Source organism: Talaromyces stipitatus, genomic scaffold, assembly GCF_000003125.1.
Source record: "Talaromyces stipitatus ATCC 10500 scf_1105507295487 genomic scaffold, whole genome shotgun sequence".
Lineage (NCBI taxonomy): Eukaryota > Fungi > Ascomycota > Eurotiomycetes > Eurotiales > Trichocomaceae > Talaromyces > Talaromyces stipitatus.
The window spans coordinates 178,197-196,242 of record NW_002990120.1 but is presented as its reverse complement, the minus strand read 5'-3'; the positions used below and the strand labels follow the sequence as shown (position 1 = coordinate 196,242).

General features: G+C 43.0%; 5 protein-coding genes across 5 annotated transcripts, besides 4 other annotated features; 3 read left to right on the top strand and 2 right to left on the bottom strand.

Annotated features, from left to right (window-relative positions):
* On the bottom strand, nucleotides 1–6,750 carry TSTA_052680 (polyketide synthase, putative; the record flags this gene model as incomplete). Its single annotated transcript, XM_002486813.1, has 8 exons — nucleotides 1–51; nucleotides 114–571; nucleotides 636–3,460; nucleotides 3,519–4,432; nucleotides 4,490–4,807; nucleotides 4,864–5,048; nucleotides 5,116–5,449; nucleotides 5,521–6,750. The coding sequence occupies 8 exons, from the start codon at nucleotides 6,748–6,750 to the stop codon at nucleotides 1–3; spliced, it is 6,315 nt and encodes a 2,104-aa protein (XP_002486858.1).
* Nucleotides 6,751–7,288: 538 nt separating this feature from the next.
* On the top strand, nucleotides 7,289–10,744 carry TSTA_052670 (NRPS-like enzyme, putative; the record flags this gene model as incomplete). Its single annotated transcript, XM_002486812.1, has 4 exons — nucleotides 7,289–7,693; nucleotides 7,757–8,143; nucleotides 8,197–10,254; nucleotides 10,325–10,744. The coding sequence occupies 4 exons, from the start codon at nucleotides 7,289–7,291 to the stop codon at nucleotides 10,742–10,744; spliced, it is 3,270 nt and encodes a 1,089-aa protein (XP_002486857.1).
* A 547-nt stretch (nucleotides 10,745–11,291) lies between these two features.
* On the top strand, nucleotides 11,292–13,339 carry TSTA_052660 (MFS sugar transporter, putative; the record flags this gene model as incomplete). The annotated part of the gene is made up of 9 exons (XM_002486811.1): nucleotides 11,292–11,376; nucleotides 11,489–11,688; nucleotides 11,756–12,054; nucleotides 12,125–12,389; nucleotides 12,459–12,552; nucleotides 12,628–12,744; nucleotides 12,797–12,935; nucleotides 13,024–13,153; nucleotides 13,220–13,339. 9 exons carry the CDS (start codon nucleotides 11,292–11,294, stop codon nucleotides 13,337–13,339), a joined length of 1,449 nt encoding a protein of 482 aa, XP_002486856.1.
* Nucleotides 13,340–13,875: 536 nt separating this feature from the next.
* Nucleotides 13,876–14,052: a mobile genetic element.
* A 189-nt stretch (nucleotides 14,053–14,241) lies between these two features.
* On the bottom strand, nucleotides 14,242–15,909 carry TSTA_052650 (transposon, putative; the record flags this gene model as incomplete). The annotated part of the gene is made up of 2 exons (XM_002486810.1): nucleotides 14,832–15,909; nucleotides 14,242–14,786 (listed from the first exon to the last, which is right to left on the bottom strand). The coding sequence occupies exons 1-2, from the start codon at nucleotides 15,745–15,747 to the stop codon at nucleotides 14,242–14,244; spliced, it is 1,461 nt and encodes a 486-aa protein (XP_002486855.1). The 5' UTR covers nucleotides 15,748–15,909.
* Nucleotides 14,452–15,813: a mobile genetic element.
* Nucleotides 15,910–16,075: 166 nt separating the features above from the next.
* On the top strand, nucleotides 16,076–16,888 carry TSTA_052640 (Psq domain transposase, putative). The gene is made up of 2 exons (XM_002486809.1): nucleotides 16,076–16,365; nucleotides 16,411–16,888. The coding sequence occupies exons 1-2, from the start codon at nucleotides 16,084–16,086 to the stop codon at nucleotides 16,654–16,656; spliced, it is 528 nt and encodes a 175-aa protein (XP_002486854.1). The 5' UTR covers nucleotides 16,076–16,083; the 3' UTR covers nucleotides 16,657–16,888.
* Nucleotides 16,129–17,082: a mobile genetic element.
* Nucleotides 17,048–17,191: a mobile genetic element.
* The last annotated feature ends 855 nt before the right edge of the window (nucleotides 17,192–18,046 follow it).

The following is an 18,046-nucleotide window of genomic DNA, read 5'->3' as shown; positions in this document are numbered from 1 at the left end:
CTAAATTGCAGCCGTATAGGCTTGTTGCAGCTGCTGTGATACGACATCAACCTGAAAAGAGCATTGTCAGCCGATTCTGCCTACTAGGAGTAAATTTATTTTCCTCAACTTACGTAGGCTGAGTCAAATACTTGGAAGTGATTTCCAGGTATTCGAAGTACCGTCAGAGATCGACCAAGAATTTGCTCCCACTGATTGAGTGCTTGCTCCCGACAGTTTTTGTCTGACAGCCAAGGATGATCTACTCCGCATATTTTGCTTGTGTTCAAGGTGTCCTGGCAGTAGATCATAAAGTATTTTCTTTCTTTGGCAATAAACCCCTGTGTCGCGCTTCTCTGAGAAGAATACTCAGCTAAGAACTGAGCATGTTTCTGAAACTGTGCGGTAATCACCAACTCTGTAGAGTAGGAAAGATTCTTTTGGCCTAGGACATATTTTACTATAGCTGATGGAAGGGGCTCAAGATTTTCTGGACATGGCGAGTCAATCATGATGACTGCTAAGACTTTCTCGTCTAAGCGCTCAAGGCACTGTGCAACTGCATGTGACAAGACACCACCGAAAGACCAACCTGTAATTGCAAACATCTGTGGTCAGAAATTTTATCTTCGAGTTTAGGGACATGGCATATTTACCTCCAAGAATGAATGGCCCTTCAATAGTGGTCGATATTGCAGACGCATACTGGTGAGCCATATCGGTCAAACTTTTCGCCCAGTGATCTTCTTTCAAGATCGGATTCATGATTGCATAAACGTTGCTGCCGATATTCTTGAGCTTTTTATAGTATTCCATCGTACCACTACCATCGTGGAAGAGGATTAAGGGAGGTAGACTGGGATCTCCATTCTGTAGGTGTGTGAGTACAGGTGTAACAGCGAGCATCGAGAAGCTCGTATCTTGATTGATATCTTGCAAGCTTTTTATATAATCCTCATGCTTGTTCAATCCCAAGTGGATGATCAAGTCCTGGACGGTCCAGTTGGACACTGGATTATTCTCAGGTAACGACTGTCCGAAATGTTGCTGCAGAGCCTCTTGTAATTCAATGGCCATGAGAGAATCCATGCCAAGCGATTCGAGAGCGATTTCGGGACTTATCTTGGACAATGGTATTTCGCAAGTCTGATTGATTATATGATATAAATCATGGAGGCCTTCGGCTACTGGGGGTGTTTGGCTTTGACTTGATAATCCGCTAAACGGAGTATCAGCTGGAGTGGAGGAGTTTCCGATAGATGAATCATGAGCTATATCAGAAGCGGATGATGTGTACGGCTCTGATTTTGCAGCTTTCTCGATGATATATTCCTGGAGCTGCGAAATAGTATCTATTTCAGTCATGTGGTCCATGTCTAGATCCACGTTCGTCAATTTCTTTGCCAGCAGGTTCCCAAGCTCAATCCGCATCATAGAGTCTATTCCCAGACTTAGGAGAGTACTTGAACCTCGAATCGAATTGAGGGGTCGTTCGCAGATTTGACAAATTGTTTCCAGTACAATTTTAGGAACGTTCATATCCTGTTTTGGTTGTGGCTCTTTCCTTGTTACAACAAAATCATCATCTTTCTGCTTGTTAGGCTTCTGCTGATTGCCCTTGACTTGTAACGATACCTGATTTGGGGTATCGTGCAACAGTTGGCGTGATAAATGAGCCTTAAAAGATTTTAAATTCAACTTCTTGAAGTGCATACCCTCCACTGTCCCGACCACCGTACCATCGAGAGTAACTGCGTATGCTTCCCCAAGGAGGACGCCATTGTTGCATTCAAGTAAGCTGGTATACACCTGGAAAGTTTGATGTAGGTCCAAGTCTTGATAGAAAACCTTGATAGACTCTACTTTTGCGCAGATGCACGCCTCTGTTTTCTGGATATAGCTATTGGCTACAAAGCCTGCTGCATGAAGAAGGGTGTCCACAAAAACAGGAGTAAGAATACCCCCTTTGCTAGATATGGGTGGTATCTTAAATGTCCCGTGGGCTTCTAACCCATCTTCCAAGACTTTTAGTTCCTTGATGGTCTGAAACTCTTCGCCGTATGAGACAACCCTCGGGAAGACTAGTTGATAAAGTGCCTTGGGTCGAAAGACGTTTGTATTGGTCTCTCTACCCTGCAAATGAGCAATCTGTCGTCTAATATATGCCGAGCTTCGACTGAAAAGATATTCAATATCTTTGACATTTTCCCATTCGGCCCACCCAGAACAAAGCGCCTCGCTGTTTTTCTTCGGAGAGTGACTGGGCTCAGATGATACGCTCTGCGTAAACGTGAATTTTCGCCTAGTAATTCGTGTTTCTGAGATCTGATCATAGGTTGGCACTCCGTTTTCAAATGTCAGGTCGATAGAATTCGAGAGACGCTCTTCGGAATAGAGAAGCGGCAAACCGAAGTCAATGTTATGGACAGTGAGCACAAATTCTTTATTGAACTTGTCATCCCAGTGGGCGGCCTCAAGAACACATTCGATATAAACTGACGCCGGGCACAGAGGGAATTCCCCGACCACATGACCTAAGATGTACTTGGAGAGAGAGGCGAGCTCGGTGGAAAATTTTGACGGTACATTGAGTTCCGACTTCATCTCATAGAGAATACTGTCCAAGAGCTCAAATGAATTTGGCTTTGCGGAAATTACTTGCTTAGCAATGTCATCGGTCTGATGTCTCATTTCAGAGAAAGGAATGTAGTGCGAGTGGCTTTTGAACGGATACTCGGGAACATCGGTGACCGTCGCATCTGTGCCGTCAAATACTTCGCGCCAGCGAATAGGAATTCCTCGGTCGCTGATTTCTCGCAGACTCGAGCACAAAGTTGCCCATGCATCTTCATTTTTGGCAATTGATGCAAGAGATAAGCACCCGTCGTCACGAAACATCGAATTGATCATTGGAAGGGTGATGGGATGAGGGCCAATTTCGATAAAGATCCCAGAATTCATCCTAGCCTCACGAAGAGACTCTAGAAGTCGCTTGAAACGAACCGTCCCTCGAGTTTGCTGCACTATATAACTGGGTTCAAGTTCGCTGGAATCGAGGAGACGACCATGCAAACAGGACCCCATAGGGAATTTCGGAGCATGGAACACAAAGTCACGACAATGCTCTTCTAAGGGCTTCATGATGGGTTCTAAAGCGTCAGAATGGAAACCAATAGCCACATCCAAGGATTTACAGCGAACGGCCTGGCTTCGAAGTATTTGTGCTAGGCGGTCCAAATCCTGATTTGGTCCTGAAACTACACAGCTTGTAGGGCCATTATCACAGGCTATCGACAGGTTTTGAAATCCATCAGAAGCGAATATTTTCCCTATGAAGGAAACGGAGCTTTCACATGCTAACATGCCGGATTGACCGCACTGACATAGTTCCACCATTAGTTGAGCTCGACGTACAATCATTCCCAAAGAGTCTTTTAAAGACAGTGCCTCAGTGAAAGCCATGGCAGCGTACTCTCCTAGACTACACTTTAAAGTTAAGAGAGATTCAAGAATCCGAGTGAAAGTGTTGCCTGTCTCACCTGTGACCAATAACTAAATCCGGTTTGACACCCCAAGAGAGCCAAAGAAATGCCACTGCGTATTCCAATACGAAAGACGCTATCTGCGACCAGAGAATGAAATCAAGCTTCGAGTCAGGAGATGACAATCCTTCTAGAATTGGGATTACGCTTGGCAAATTGAAAAGTTTCAATATCTGATCGCACTCCGTTACTTTGTCACGAAAAAGAGAAGACGTAGACAGTAAACTCTTAGCCATACCAGCATAAAAGCCACCTTGACCCGAGAAGACAAATGTGACCGGGCTGCCAATAGATTCAACGCATTGATTAATCGAATGCTCATCGTTTAGCTGTTTCAATAAGTCTTTTGATGAGCTTACTGCCAGTGAAAGTCTCCAGACATACAAACGTCTTCGGGCTGTGACCGTGTAGCAAATATTCGCGATAGAATCGTATTGATCATTTTTCTGCAGAAACTCCTTGTGTCGATTTATCAAAGTCCTGAGCGCTTGTTCAGTTTTAGCTGAAAGGATGAACATGTATGTTGATCGTTGTTCATGCCTCGTTTTCATTGGAGTGCGTCTCTCATATTCTTCCACAATCAAAGTCGCATTAGATCCAGCTGCTCCAAAATTGTTTAATAAAGCCCTCCTTGGAATGTTACGCGGAGGTTTCCACTCGATTGCTTGAGTGGAAATGTGGAAATTTTGAGCCATCAATCGTTCTAACTTAGGGTTGAGTCTTTTGAGACCAACCTGAGGAGGTATGGTTCTATTTTGTAGCATAAGCAATAGCTTTGCGAGGCTTGCAGCACCAGAAGCGGCTTCCGCATGCCCTATATTTCCTTTTATGGAAGTCAAGTAAACAGATTGGATACTTGACAGGCCGCCAAACACTGACATCAAGCTCGAAGCTTCCGTCCCGTCACCCGCCTATATCAAAGTTGAGCTAGAGAATAGGAAAAAGAGACATCTTGGGAGGAAACATACTTGTGTACCCGTGCCATGTGCCTCTACAACACTAATAGTTGCAGGATCAATTCCAGAAGATGTCAAAACTTTTTGAAATAATTTCTGCTGAGTTTCGGCATGAGGGTGTGTGATTGAAGTGGCATTCCCGCTCTGATTGATTTCGATGCCTTTAATGACCCCATAAATCCGGTCGTGTTCACGGACAGCGTCTTCGAGTCTTTTGATTACAAATAGGCCGCATCCTTCTGAGCGACAGTAGCCATCAGCACCGGCATCAAATGGCCTGCACTGACCGGTACTACTCAGAAAATGAGCGCGTGAGAGACCGATATACATCTAAGAATCAAATGTGAGTAAAACAATTGAACTATTATGAGTGAGTCTTCGCTTACATCTGGGCTAGTGATAACATTTGCGCCACCTGCTAATGCTGCGGAACAGTCGCCTGCAGCTAGTGCTCGACAAGCATTCAAGATGGCAACAGTAGACGACGAGCATGCCGTGTCAATAACAACCGAAGGCCCACTCCACCCAAATGCGTATGAGATTTTTCCGCTTAAAAAAGCACGTAATGTCCCTTGTGTACGTAACGAGTAAGCAATTGAATCATTCAGGGCTGTGGAGGGTTAGGCCTGAGTTCTCACCAGTCGAATAATAGACATCAATTTCTGAGTTCAAATTTTGTACATAATCCTCTGTAGCTATGCCAACGTAACATGCCATGGTCTCAGGATTATACGATGGTGTCGAGTAAGGTACATATCCCGCGTCGTCCAAAGCGCTCACAGCCCCTTGAAGCAAGAGTTTCTGCTGAGGATCCATAGATTTTGACTCGCGAGGTGAGATATTGAAGAATTCATGATCAAATGAGAAAGGGTTGTTGATGAAGTTGCCATGCTGGATTTTCATTTCGCGCTTTGAGCCGTGTTGACCTTTTCCCACCTGGTAATCATCAACACAGAAGCGGGTGCCTGGAATCTGAAGATTTGATGATCAGGGATACGATATCATAAAAAGTATCTAAAACTTCGAAGAAGCAAAGGACTTACCTCCTGAGCAGCATTAAGACCTAATTCCAGCATATTCCAGAACTGCGCTTTTCCGAGCCCGGAGGGAAAATTAACTGACATTCCAACCACCGCAAACTCATTACAAGAGCCGGAATTTGAGTTCATGGGAAGACGGGGTAAGTCAATGAACGAATGTTTTGAAGATGAGTGAACATCTTTATTGACGGTCGAAAGTAACGCTCGAGCTCCATCACCAATGGTGATCGCGCTCCAACTGCTATTTGAAAGTTCCATCTCTTTCACCATATTGTTCCAAGTAGTCAGAAGATCTGCTTGTTCCACGAGAATACAGGTTAGTATGCATTGGAGCAACGAGTTTTGGTCCGGACCAGCCGCGTTGAGGATCCCTCCGTTGTGACAGGACCATAATGGCCTTTTCAATTTGTCTCTAGAAGGAAAAGCGCATCTATCCGTGTTCAGGTCCGTGAGAACAGCTTCTAACGCGCTCGCTGAGTTTTCACCCGCATGGTATAGAGCGTGAACTGGTATAAGAGCGAATGCTGTGTTCTCCGAATGATATCGAGAGCGGAACTGCTCTAGCAAGTATCCAGGACCAACAATACTGAATCCTTTCTCACCAAATATATTGGCGAGAATAATAACTTCATGCGCCGTAGTCTTCTTAGACGTCTGGTTGAATATCACGATTTCTTCCATCAGAACCTCCCGTGTCTTCCCACTCACTGACATAGCCCATGGAAGCTCGTTCCATTGGCGGCCACCAATATTACTACTCAACTCAGCTGCCCTATACCCTACCCAAAAAGCTGCTCGTATGGCCTCTTTGCTGTAGGCGATGTATTCATCCAACGATTCGCTGCAGGCAACAACCACAGCGGGAAGCATTCCCGAGCAGAAACCCATTATGGCGACGGGTTCTGGGTTTTGAAGATCGCAATCATAGTTTAAATAAGTCAACAATTGATTCAAACACAATGATACACCCTGTAGAATGGGGTTGGTTGACTCTTCGGGTGACAAGACTAATAATCTTTCTGGAGATGGGAAAACATCAAACCTTGCCCACGCCGGGGCATTCGAACCTTTCCTTGCTTTGAAAGCCTCCTCCAGAAATATTGAATGACAGGCAGATAATAATAGTGTTAAGCAATGGGAGTTTTCATTTCCCTTGAGCGTAATAGTTGAGGGAGCATAACCGCTAGAGCGACCTCCTTGACCCCCGAAGAAGATCACTTGCTGAGAAGCCATTCCGGAATTGAATTGCGGGATGAAAGAGGCATTCACTTGGATAGGGTCATAGGAATATGACAATATATTTCATAAAGTATTCTCTTTCCTTTTAATATTCATCGAGCCAAGCGATCACAGCGAGCACATTTCGCGATGGATACTTAAAACGGATAAATGAACCCGCGTATAGACGCATAACCCTAAGCGTTGTACATGAGACAACAAAAAAGAGAGCCATTTTATTTAATTTCGCTAAGCTTTTGAGGCTCTCTCTACTGCCTTCAGAGGCGGTAGAAATGCCTTGTTGTACGCGGGTCCCTACTTTCACTATGATAGGAACTATGTGCTGTGTCTTTCGGCTTACGGGATAACCTGCCTTCAAATTGTAGTCCTTCTGTCAAATCCTAAATTTGTGTATTCACAAGTCGATTGCTTGATTTCAGGATTTCATAGCATCAGTGCAAACTCCGTCATATTCAACTTTGACTTGATCCCATAGCCCTCTATCATTGGCGTGTGTTGGTTCGTGCTTGCAAACGCTGAACAGTACAGCAATATGCCATCAGAAACATCAGGCGTGCAGAACCCAATACAAAAACATGTATTTCGTCGGCCATTGTTCCAAGTTTCCCGGGAATTTCCCACCAGTCAAACACAATTGAAAACTTTACCTGATTTGATTGATTTCAACTACGAACACAATGCGGAACGTCTCTTCGCTATACAAGAAATGCGCAGTGCAGGAAAGCCTCCATTCTCAACCTCAATCACCTTTAAAGATTTGAAGAAGGCGGTTATTGCATGCACCGACTTATTGAATAACTCACACCGCGATGCCGAAGAGAAGATCATCAGCACTGGGCCAGAATTGCAATCACAAAAAAAGCCTGTCGCTCTTTTCATGGAAAGTGATGTGACGCTCTTTGTTTATCTAGCAGCTTTACTGTACCTTGACGTACCGGTTAGTTTCGATCTCGCCATCTCAAAACTTGTATCCAAACATAACATAGTGAGGGTTTTATAGGTAATGCTCCTGTCAATCCGGCTGGGTCCCATTGCTATCAGACATCTACTTAAGTCTACAGCTGTACGAGCTATTATCGTTTCCAGTAACACGAAGGACTCATTGACACGGAGTCTTCCCACGGATGAGGAAATCGAAATTCAGATAGCCACTCCTTACCAAGATTTGTTAGATACAGCAGATGGCAAAGCGATTGATTCATTTAAAGGACCCTTGCATACTCAAGATCAGCTCGGCGCCATCATCTTACATTCTTCTGGAACTACAGGTTTGCCAAAACCAATTCCCCTTTCACATCGATATATGCTAGCCTATGCTGCATGCCATCTTCTCGAACCGAAGCAGTGTGAAAACCGTCTGAACGTGTCGACACTTCCTTTATATCATGTAGGTTTAATCCAATTCTATTTTCATAAGAGTAGCCCCTAACAATCAAGCAGGGTTTTGGTTTTCTTGCTCCTTGTATCAGTCTTTCCACCGGCTTGACTTGTTGTTTTCCGTCTAGTGGTGTTATTCCTTCTGCAACATCTGTGGTGGAGTTCATCAAATATTGCAAGGCAAGTTCCCTAATGACTGTTCCCACAATATTGGAGGAAATCGTTGCCGATAAAGATTATCTGGAATCGTTGAAGGGATTGGACTTTGTGGCCGTAGGAGGGGGGGCGATCAAACAGGTGACTGGTGAGATTTTGGTTTCAAATGGGGCCAAGCTTTTGAATCACTACGGAGCAACAGAGCTCGGCCCAATCGCTCCTATATTCTGTCCAGAAGACGATTATGACTGGAAATATCTTCGTCTACGCAATGATATGGAGTTTGAGCTACGAGAGGTTTCTCAAAACGGAAACAGTGGACAGACTCTCTACCAACTGGTTGGGTATCCTTTCGGGCAAAATGAATGTTTTGTGGTACAGGACTTCCTAGAGCGACGTCCTGGAACTGAAAAACTGGAAGTCAGGATTCTAGGGCGAGGTGATGATACCATTGTTCTCTCTATTGGGGAAAAAGTTCTTCCCAGCCGTCTGGAAGACAGTCTCTTGGCTTGTGGTCTCGCAAAGGCAGTTGTTATGTTTGGACAATACCGCTCGGAAGTGGGAGTTATCGTGGATCCCTTGAATTCGATCGAAGAGAATGATAGATCTGCTTTTATTGACGCTATCTGGGGTTTTATACAGCAGACAAACCCTTTATTAGATCGGCATGCTCGTGTATCTTCAAAAAGCATGATAATAATCAAACCTTCCAACAAAGAATTTCCGAGATCAGATAAAGGGTCGATTATGCGGAAACAGACCTTCGAATTATTCGAAAAAGAAATCAGTGACGCCTACGCAACTACTGAGACTTCGACAGAGCGCCGTATCCTTTCAACAGAACGGACTAGACTCCACCTCGATCTTAGAAAACTCATTCAAGAATGCGTGCAAGACCGCATACCAGATGTCTCTGAATGGGCCGATGACGATGATTTATACACCAAAGGAATGGACTCTCTGGAAACAACTCGACTTGCTCGTATACTAAATTGCGTCTCGAATCAGTATGCTTTTCCGGGTATTGGCAATGGCGCAGTGAAGCCTGGATTGATATATCAGCATCCCACAATCCGAGCACTAGCAGACGTTTTGTTGAGTGGAGTCAATTCAGACAGAATGGATGAAGAGAATCGAGTAATAGACCTGATGAATGAGCTAAGGTCTCAATTCTCGCCTTTTGCTGACGTAGAGTCAAAAAGACATACACGCTGGACGATACTTCTTACCGGTTCCACTGGCCACCTAGGAACATATCTTCTTCAGCAACTATTACGACATCCACAAGTCGATAAAATTATCTGCCTCATTCGTTCTCGACAAGTGAATCTTTCATCCACATCTTCAACGGTTACAGCCAAGGAACTTCATGCTCGTCAACTAGAAGCCAATTTAAAACGCGGGATATCGCTTGATAAGAATTCCTGGAACAAAATCCAGTTTCTGCCAGCAAACAATATGGACGAGGAGAATCTTGGACTCACCCAGTCGGAATACAACCAAGTCCAAAATACAGTGACTCATATCATTCATAATGCTTGGCCAATGGACTTTCAGCAAGCATTAACGTCATTCAAGTCTCAAATCAAAGCGCTGCGAAACCTAATTGACTTTGCAGCAGACTGCCACAATGCCCAGAAATTATCATCTTTCACAAACACAAGGTTGCTTTTCGTCTCATCCATTGCTGTCTGCGCACAATACAGCTTACAGAAGACAGTCCCAGAAGCTCCGATTTCTGACCCCAATATTCCCGCTAGCTTCGGCTACCCACAAGCCAAATGGGTTTGTGAAAATATTCTCGCAGACGCAGTGGAATGCTACAAAGATAGTGTCAAGCCTATCATTTTGCGCCTGGGGCAAGTCGTAGGCTCAACCGACACAGGTGTATGGAACCCTAATGAACATTTTCCCGCAATTCTAAAAGCATCACAATCAGTGGGCACACTTCCGGACCTTACAGGGGTAAGTTTAACAATATGTAGAGATGATGGTTCTTCACAATATCAGGGAAACTAACCAAATTTCAATACAGACATACTCTTGGATTCCTGTCGATGTCGCCGCAAAAAGCCTTTTGGAAATATTATTCTCAGATCAAGTGTCCATGGATTCTAAAATCGTATATCATGTCGAAAATCCGATACGCCAACCGTGGAAGTCCCTTCTCCCAGCTCTTGCTGTTAAACTAAATTTGAAGAATCGAACACCTTTACCATTTGATGTTTGGTTGGACAAAATCTCCGAGGCTCAGAATAACGCTGAGGAGATGGAAAGCCTCCGTCATCTTAAGCAGTTCATTCAGTCAGACTTTCGAAAACTTTCAGGAGAGCTAATACTTGATACTACTCGTGCCCGCCAGATATCACGCTCATTGCGCACGACTAATGGCATTACGCTTGATTTATTAGATAAATATATTGCTTACTGGCGGAAATGCGGACAGTTATCCTAATAAACAGAAGATCCCTCACAAACTTTTGTTTTGCTTCGCCATTTTTGAAACTTGTCTGCTGTAAGGGATAAAGAAGTTGCCAGAAAAATCGACATTGATAAGATTTATTTTACAGCAAGCAATTAATCCTCATGAGAAATGCAAGCAATTTAATCACGTTGCAGAATGCTCCTCTATGTTGCGGCGCATACTTTAGACGAAGATGTAAAGGCCTGTCTCTGTGGTAGCATTCACAGTCAGATCCGGCCATGATAAATTGTATGCTTATTCTACTACTGTCCCACGTGATACACTTTTCAAATTACCCTAAAAGTATATTAATAGTTGCATGGGAGCATGGCCAAGCTACGGACCTGCGTATGCTTACTTGAAATATTTCACTCCGGACTATCGAAGTAGAACTTGCATCACAAATTAAGCTACAGTGAATGTTGCACCGAAAATTTTTCCTACAAATAGAATTTCATGCCACATTAGAAAAGGCGAAGACACCAACTAATAGCAATATTAGAAAACAGAACGTTTTGAAATTTCTCTCAAAATCACCATGCCTCGGGTAAACATGTATGGAAAGGGTGTAGGGCTCCAGCTCGCTATAACGGTAACCTGCCAATTATCTTTCATTCTTCTAGGTATGGTTACGCAAAAAATACCCAAAGATTGCCTTTTTGTTGTGTATCCTTGTCCAATCAGACTATTTTGTAAGGATGCATTGACTAAGATGCAATTGCTATTCTGTTGCAGGGTATGACCAAGGCGTCCTCTCTGGCATCGTCGGCAATGAGGACTTCCTCAACGTAGTCAATCACCCAAGTGCTGCAATTCTTGGGATAATTGTATCCATATTTGACCTTGGATGTTTTGCTGGTTCTATTATATCTTTCTTCATAAACGACAAATTAGGGCCCAGGAGATGCATATGGATCGCCATGGTTTGGATAATCGTATGCCTGAGAACCTCAATAATCTCAATTTTGTGAGCTAGGAATGTGCTGATTGAGATATTACTAGATTGGTGCTACATTGCAATGCTCTTCTTTTTCCCGTACTCAATTGCTAGTGGCCCGATTCATAACAGGCATGGGAACTGGTCTTGAAACCACAACAGTTCCTGTATATCAGTCCGAATTATGTGAGGCAACTCATCGAGGGAAGCTTGTCTGCAGCGAACTTCTCTTTGTGGCTCTTGGTGTGGTCGTCTCTTATTGGTTCGATTATGGAATGAGCTTCGTTCAGGGATCGATCAGCTGGAGATTACCGCTTGCTTGTCAGATGATTTTTACCGTGATAATCATCGGCTCGTTGTTTGGGTAAGTCACACCAGCGACACTCGAAAGGGCTTTCAATTACGTTGTTAATGTGCATATCATGTGGTTTTAGACTACCGGAAAGCCCTCGTTTCCTATACCGTAAGGGTCGCAATGAGGAAGCCATTCAGGTCCTTTGCGATGTATACAACCTTCAGCCAAATAATGAAAAAATACTGAGTGAATCACGTGGAATCATGGAAGCCATGAGCCTCGAAAACATGAGCGGTGAATCCAAGTGGACAGACGTACTCAGGGGAGCTCAAACGAGAAAGCGCGTTCTTTTGGCTTATGGAATGCAATTCATGAATCAAATGGGAGGCATCAATTTCGTTGTTGTAAGCCGTGCCCCAACCAATTAGTATGTAATACTGCGTGTTGTGCTGATAATGGATGTTCATAAACAGTACTATATGCCTTCTGTGCTTCAATTCAATGTTGGTGTTAGCCGTAATCTTAGCCTACTACTTGGAGGAGCAATAGAAGTAATGTTGGCCATTGGTAACTACCTCTTCATACAATCCATGCTTCAATCATATGGGTAGATCTAACGAGCTTTATACGATTGAGTAATAGGTTCCTTATATCCTACTTTCTACTCTGATCGAGTTGGCCGTAGAAAATTAATGATCTGGGGATGTTCCGGGCTATGCATCTGCATGATGATGATCTCAATCCTTCTGTCCTTCAAAGGTTGCTTTGTTTTCACGCATAGTTTGTCCCATACATACTGACACTCGATCAGGCACATCGGTCGAGAAAACGACAGCTTCAGCATCGATTGCCTTCTTATTTCTCTACATGCTGATTTTTGGCGCTTCCGTCAACTGCGTTCCCTGGGTATATACACCAGAAATCCTGCCATTGCAGGTCAGAGCTAAAGGGTAAGTGTCGCAGCGTCTTGCTACATTAAAGGGCGCATCCGTACAGACATTAGTAAACAAACTATTCCCGGCTGATTATCTCTATTAGACAAGCGATCAGCATCGCAGGAAATTGGACATGGAATTTTTTTGTTGTCATGATCGCTCCAACACTGATTGACAGGCTCGCGTGGAAAGCTTATCTTATATTCATGGCCATCAACTTTGCATTTGTGCCTGTAAGTCGACACTTTGATTGAAAAATCCCGAGAATGAATCTTTGTATTAATTTTTGGGGAAAAAAGATCGTTTACTTCTTCTACCCCGAAACGGCAAATCTGACACTTGAAGAAATCGATTTTCTTTTTCCGAACTCAAGAGAGACGGAGACGAGTAACGCAGCCGATGAGGAATCTTCGATTTGAAAAGAGTGTGATAATCTTAGATTGAAGCTGGATGAGAAATCGGTTGGCGTTTAAACGAGTGTTCAAAGGAGTTGACAGGATTACTTTACGGCTCTCATTGGGTGTCGACCTTTCCTCGATATAAGGATTTACCAAGAAACCCCTTACTAAATAAACTATCTTCACTATATTATGTGTGGCAGCCTATGCCACAGATTTCATTCCTAATTAGACACACAGAATACATACATTACACAGATTCTCAGCAGTGTTCAAACAAGTGTTTAAACGACTATTTGAACGAGTTGTAGGTACAATTACCCGTGCCGGTTTTACTTGGCTTTGTCTGGCCAATTATTATCGAGAGATTCTGTGTATATTCGCATAATACACAATGCATATTATTTGCTCAAGCAGCAAGATCGTCAAATTTCTTACAATGCTCTTGCCTAGTGAAAAAACTTGCCTTCCGAAACATTTTCTTCCGGAGAGTATTGGTTTTTGTTTCTTGACCAGTCTATCAATTCTTGTCTTTCGAGTGGACCGTGCCATGAAGATTCCTCCTCATATTGAGTCATTTTATGACTATTAGCGCGTTTTTCTTCTCGATATTCAATACCGGCAAGTCGACGGTGAAGAGTTGTATATGGGATATCATAGATCTGTGCAGCTCGACGAATAGATTGAATTCTTTGATTTTTTAAGTCGGATATAGCAAGTAATACCCTGCCCTCTTGATTGCTTGAATTTTGGTGTAGAGAAATAGTTGGAATTCGGGTGAGGCGATCCGCTCGGTGTCCGATTACGTTATACTACTTCAGGTAACGTAATCCACAAGCGAGTTGGCCATTTTTCCCGAAAACGCGCTCTATATTGATTTCAAATCTCAATTTCTAACCACATACAAATTATATACAAAAGAATTAACTCCTAGTACGATTAGGACATCCGGTTATTTTATGTCCTTCAATACCGCAACCACTGCAGCGAAATTGACGTCGTACAGGTGGATGAGAGACTGGGAGCTCAGGCTCTGCCGGAGCAGTAGTAACAGCTTGAGATGCCTCAATCTGACCTTGTACAAGTACATGAGCTTCCTCTCTGGTAATTCCATGATCATGGGATATTTGCTTTTTAGATTTTTGGCGTTTTTGCTTCTCCTTCTCATGTGCAGCCCGTAGATCATGGAGTTCCTTCTGTGCAATTGTAAGCTTATTAATACTCATCTCATAAGCCTTTGATGCCCGTGTAAACACTTCACCAATAGCCTCAGATGAACTTCTTGTATGCCGGCTTATTCTCTTCTTCGTTGTAGTCATTTGGCGCTTAAATTGACGTGCGTTTTGAGGGGTTTGCAAGCAGGATGATTGTGTATCACTTGATCGACTTGGAGGGGGTGTTGGAGTCTTCAATCGAATAGTAAGCTGTTGATAAACTCGATCTGGATTGAATGTTACTAATCCAGTTACTATAAAGCTATTCTGAACAGTTTGAGCTTTGTATGCCATCGTACGAGCCTTTAGGAATGCAGTAAGAAAGTCAAGTTTATCAATATGATTGAATCCAAGCCTCATTTGCTGCTCAACAAGCTGTCCATAATGTCGCTTTAAAACAGCAAAACAGCCAACATCAAGAGGCTGTAAAAGATGTGAGGAATGAGGAGGCATAAAAACTGGAATAATATTATTCTCAGTGCATGTACGGTCAAATTCAGCTGTTAAATGGCTTCCATGGCCATCAAGAATCAACATCCGATATTTCCCCAATGTACGGCCATCAATAAGAGGGATAAAATGAGTTTTAAGCCATTCTAATCCAATCTTATCTGTCGTCCATCCATTATCGCTGATATTGATTTTCCAGTCGTCTGGAAGATCCTCAAACCAGCCTAGTCGAGTGTATTTCTTTGCCTTGAAAATAATGTACGAAGGCAATGCCCATCCAATTGAATTAACTGCCTCAATTGCAGTTACCCATTCTCGGTCACCAGGCTGTAATAGATTTGGACGATTATATCGATCACTTCCAGTGATAACCCTTGCAGTCGCACAGAGTCCCATAGCGAAGCCAGTCTCATCAAAATTGTAGATATCTTCTGGCAAGATTCCATACTCTAATATAACCTCTCGTACGCGATCAAAATATTCTTGGATTATCTTTGGATCTTCACATTTGGCGCGTTCATAGTTATATTTCCGTGAGAATTTTGATTCAATCTCTGGGCGGCGTTTGACAAGATTGTATACCCAGTTTTCTCCAACATATTGGTTTCCGCGTTGTGAAAGAAGATAATCAGCCATCTCTCGTACAAGAGAGTGTCGAGGAGGTAATCCACGTTTATCTAGATCTAAGATCCATCTAACAAGCAATTCCTCCTCAGATTGAGTTAATTTATGGCCATTGGCGCGTGTTTCAGCTCGATATGCCATGCCATGTAGTCTGTTTTGAAGTGTTGACCGTGAGACATTATAGATCTCTGCTGCTTTTCGTATAGAGTGTATTTTTTTTCATTTTTTAAATCGGAAATAACTAACAAGATTCGTCCCTCTTGTTCAACTGAATTTTTTTGAATTTTTATTGCGAATTGGTGGCATATTGACGTGTTGAATTGTGTAGAATCAATATAGAGCGCGTTTTCGGGAAAAGTGGCCAACTCGCTTGTGGATCGTTATAGTAACGTAATCGGTGACGTAATCGGTAAGCGAAGGGGCATTTTTTCCCGAACGCGTACACAATCTTAATTCTCTATTATTTAACACGTCAATATGCCACCAATTCTCAATAAAAACAAAAAGGACTTAGCTGAGCAAGAGGGCCGAATCTTATTAGCCATTTCCGATTTAAAAAACGAACGAATCTTGCGCGTGGCTCAAGCTGCAAGGATTTATAAGATACCCCGGACCACTCTACAGAGGAGATTAAGCGGTACTCAACAAAGATCTCAAATACGCGCCAACAGTCATAAATTGACTCAATTTGAGGAGGAATCACTTGTCAAATGGATACTCTACCTGGATAAACATGGATTACCTCCTCGGCACTCTCTTGTATGAGAGATGGCCAATTGTCTTTCTCAATATGGAAATCAACAGGTTGGAGAAAAATGGGTATATAACCTTGTCAAACGTCGTCCAGAGATTGAATTAAAATTCTCGCGGAAATACAACTATGAACGTGCTAAATGCGAAGATTCGAATATAATCCAAGAATATTTTCATCGCGTACGAGAGGTTATATTGGAATATGGAATCCTGCCAGAGGATATCTATAATTTTGATGAGACTGGCTTTGCTATGGGACTTTGTGCAACTGCTAAGGTTATTACTGGAAGTGATTGATATACTCAGCTAAAGCTATTAAAACCTGGTGATTGAGAATGGGTAACTGCAATTGAGGCAGTTAACTCAACAGGATGGACTTTACCTTCATATATTATCTTTAAGGCAAAGAAATATATGCGGTTAGGCTGGTTTGAGGATCTTCCAGCTAACTAGATAATCAATATCAGTGATAATCGATGGACAACAGATAAGATTGGATTAGAATGGCTTAAACTCCATTTTATTCCTCTTACCGATGGCCGTACATTGGGGAAATATCGGATGTTGGTTCGTGATGGTCATGGAAGTCATCTAACAGCTGAATTTAACCGTATATGCACCGAGAATAATATTATTCCAGTGTGTATTCCTCCTCATTTTTCACATCTCTTACAGCCTCTTGATGTGGGTGGGCTGTTTTGCTGTTTTAAAGCGACATTATGGACAGCTTGTTGAGCAGCGGATGAGGCTTGGGTTCAATCATATTGACAAATTCGACTTTCTCACTGCATTTCCAAAGGCTCGTACGATGGCATATAAAGCTCAAAATATAAAATAATGATTTACAGACTGCACATGAAAAAGAGAAACAGAAACGTCAAAAATCTAAGAAGCAAGTATCTAATGAGCAAGGAATTAGTACGGAGGAGGCTCAGGTGCTTATACAAGATCAGATTGAGGCATCTTAAGCTGTTACTACTGTTCCGGCCGAGCCTGAGCTTCCAGCCTCTCATCCACCTGTACGGCGTCAATTTCGCTGCAGTGGCTGTGGCATTGAAGGACATAAAATAACTACGTGTCCTAATTGTACTAGTAATTAATTTTTGTTATATAATTTGTATGTGGGCTAGAAATTGAGATTTGGATTTGTTTGTACGCGCACAACATCCTGTCGGAATTTGGCACCACTGCAAGAAGCTGCGGTGAGTTTCTGTTATACGTGTTTCATGATTTCGGGATAGCTCACAAAAATCCTTTGTGAGCTCATATCCATACTTCACTCGTTGTTTGTACATGTCTCAATTGCCGGATTGAGTCCTTACTCAATCCCCAACGTAGGTTCCTACGCAGGCATAAATATGGCCTGCGTTCCCCATGAGATAGTTCGAGTGATCAGTTATCAATTAGGAATCATGTTACTATATTGATCGAACTCACCCATAGGCTTGTTGGACTAGCCTTGCACCAATCCCTGCTTCGTGTTCTGGGACCGTGCTAAACCAACAGGATTCAAGATTGTGTACGCGTTCGGGAAAAAATGCCCCTTCGCTTACCGATTACGTTAAGCGGCCCGGCCATGTAAGCGATCCGACCACTTCTCCCGAACACGTCTTATACATTGATTTCCGTGTTGGGAAAGAAGATGATTAGCCATCTCTCGTACGAGAGAGTGCCGGGGGGGGAGGGG

Excerpts from the sequence above, each read along its gene's own strand:
- TSTA_052640 (XM_002486809.1), top strand. The coding sequence starts at position 16,084 with ATGCCACCAATTCTCAATAAAAACAAAAAGGACTTAGCTGAGCAAGAG. Across the intron at positions 16,366-16,410 it reads TACCTCCTCGGCACTCTCTT|GTTGGAGAAAAATGGGTATA; the intron begins GTATGAGAGATG and ends GGAAATCAACAG.